The 2,345-nt window shown below is 43.5% G+C and overlaps 1 protein-coding gene across 1 annotated transcript in view; it reads left to right on the top strand.

Moving 5' to 3' along the window:
• Window positions 1–512: 512 nt before the first annotated feature.
• The window catches only part of LOC122539246, a 10,601-nt gene continuing 8,768 nt past the window's right edge, over window positions 513–2,345 (top strand). Inside the window, exon 1 of the mRNA XM_043673947.1 lies at window positions 513–596. Within this exon, the coding sequence (XP_043529882.1) occupies window positions 513–596 (84 nt within the window). The remainder of the gene's footprint in view (window positions 597–2,345) is intronic.

Here is a 2,345-nt window from a genome sequence, read left to right as displayed (position 1 = left end):
TCTCTTCTGAGCTGACATGCTCCAATATTCCTCTGAATCTCCTTTGCATCTGCTCCAGTGCAATCACATCCTTCCTATAGTGTGGTGACCAAACTGCACAGTACTCCAGCAATACTTTAATCAAAGTTCTGTACAGCTCTAACATAACCTCCCTGCTCTTAAATTCTAAGCCATGACGTATAAAGGCAAGTGCCCTTTTTGCCATCTTAACAACCTTATTAAACTCTCCTGCCACTTTCAGGGATTTGTTAACAAGCACCTCGAGATCCCTCTGTTCCTCTGAGCTTCCTAACGTCCCATAATGCACTGAGTACTCACTTGATTGTTACTTCTTCCAAATTGGACCTCCTCACATTTATCAGGGTTAAACTCCACCTGCCACTCATCTGCACATCCAACCAATCCCGTACATATCCTCTCCTTCCTTCCTCACTATTAACCACCTGGCCAATCTTTGTGTCATCAGCAAACTTATCAACCTCAAATTGTCAACTACATTGTTCATGTACACCATGAACGTTAAGGGACCCAGAACTGATCCTTGTGGTACACTGCGAGAAACCAGCCTAACGAATCTGTTTGAATTCTTTGAGGAGGTAACAAGCAAGTTAGATGAAGCACAGCCAGTGGACATGATCTATTTGGATTTCTAGAAGCCTTTGACAGAGTATTGCTCATGAGGCTGATAAATAAGATAAGAACCCATGGTGTTGGGGCATGGATAGAGGATTGGCTGACTGGCAGCAGGCAGACAGTTCAGGATAAAAGGATCTTGGTCAGGATGGCAGCTGGTGACTAAGGAGAACTGCAGGCCACAACTTTTCGCATTATACATTAACAATTTGGACAAAGGGCCTGAGGGTATTGTTGCCAAATTTATAGATGACACAAAGATGGGTGGAGAGATAGGTTGTGTTGAGGAGGCAGGGAGGCTGCAGAAAGATTTGGACTAGGAGAATGGTCAAAGAAGTGGCAGATGGACGACAATGTGGCAAAATGTGGGATTATGCACTTTGGTAGGAAGAATAGAGGTGTTGAGGCGAGAGTGTGGTGCTGGAAAAGCACAGCAGGTCAGGCAGCATCCGAGGAGCAGGAGAGTCCCAGCATCTGCAGTCCTCACTTTCTCCTAGAACAGAGGTGTAGACTATTTTCTAAATGGAGAAATGGTTTGGAAATCTGAAGCTCAAAGGGACTTAGGAATCCTAGTTCAATATTCTCTTAAGATTTGAATGCAGGTTCATTTGAGATGAGGAAGGTATATGTTAGCATCCATGTTGTGAGGGTTAAAATACAAGAGCATGCATGTATAGCCGAGGCTGTTTAAGACTGTGGTAAGACCGCATTTGGAATATTGTGAGCAGATTTGTACCTGTATCTAAGGAAGGGTGTGCTAGCATTGGAAGTGGTCCCCACAGGAGGAGTTTGATCCTGGAGTTGAAGGGCTTCTCATATGAGAACCAGTTATGGACTCTGGTTCTGTATTCAATAGGATTTAGAAAGATGAGGGGGGCATCTCATTGGAACTTAGAAAATGCTGAAAGGCTTAGATAGAATGAACACGACAAAGATGTTTCCACCAATAAGAGAGACTAGGACCTGAGGGAAGAGTCACAGGGTAACGTTTCATACTGAGATGAGGGAGAATTTCTTCAGGTGAATCTATGGAATACATTGCCACAGGAAGCTGTGGAGGCCATGTCCTTAAGTGTGTTTAAAGTTGAGATAGATGGGTTCGTGATTAGTCAGGGTTACATGACGAAGGCAGGAGAATGGGGTTGAGAAATATATTAGCCATAATGGAATGGCATTTAAGACTCGATGAGCTGAATGTGTAATTATGCTCCTATATCTTATTGCCCACCCTCTGCCTTCTACTGCAAAACCCATTTTTGATCCTCCCCCTGTCCTGCCTGAAGGTCCAGAATGTTGAGTTGCCAATCCTGTCCCTTCCTCAACATTCAGGGATCCCTGGTTGGCGAGGGATATTGAGGTTCTGGTCAGGAAAAAGAAGAAGCTTTAAGCTTTCATGCTCAAGTGAATCCCTTTGACAACTATAAATAGTGTAGGAGCAGAGATAAGACCAAAATCACAAGAGCATAAAGTGGGTATGAGATGGAGCTGGTCGACCAGATTAAAGGTAATCCGAAGAGGTTCTATAGCTCTATTCAGCATAAAAAGGTAGCTAGGGAGAGATTAAAGATTAGCGTGGCTGACTATATGTCAATCCAATGGAGATGGGGAAGATTTTTAATGAATATTTCTCCTCAGTGTTTACTGAGGAGAGAATCATGGATGCTACGGAAATAAGGGAAACAAGTGGAGATGTTTTGGACTGCATACATATT

Source organism: Chiloscyllium plagiosum, chromosome 32 (genome assembly GCF_004010195.1).
Source record: "Chiloscyllium plagiosum isolate BGI_BamShark_2017 chromosome 32, ASM401019v2, whole genome shotgun sequence".
NCBI lineage: Eukaryota > Metazoa > Chordata > Chondrichthyes > Orectolobiformes > Hemiscylliidae > Chiloscyllium > Chiloscyllium plagiosum.
The sequence above is the reverse complement of the archived record's forward strand: the minus strand, read 5'-3'. Positions and strand labels throughout refer to the sequence as shown.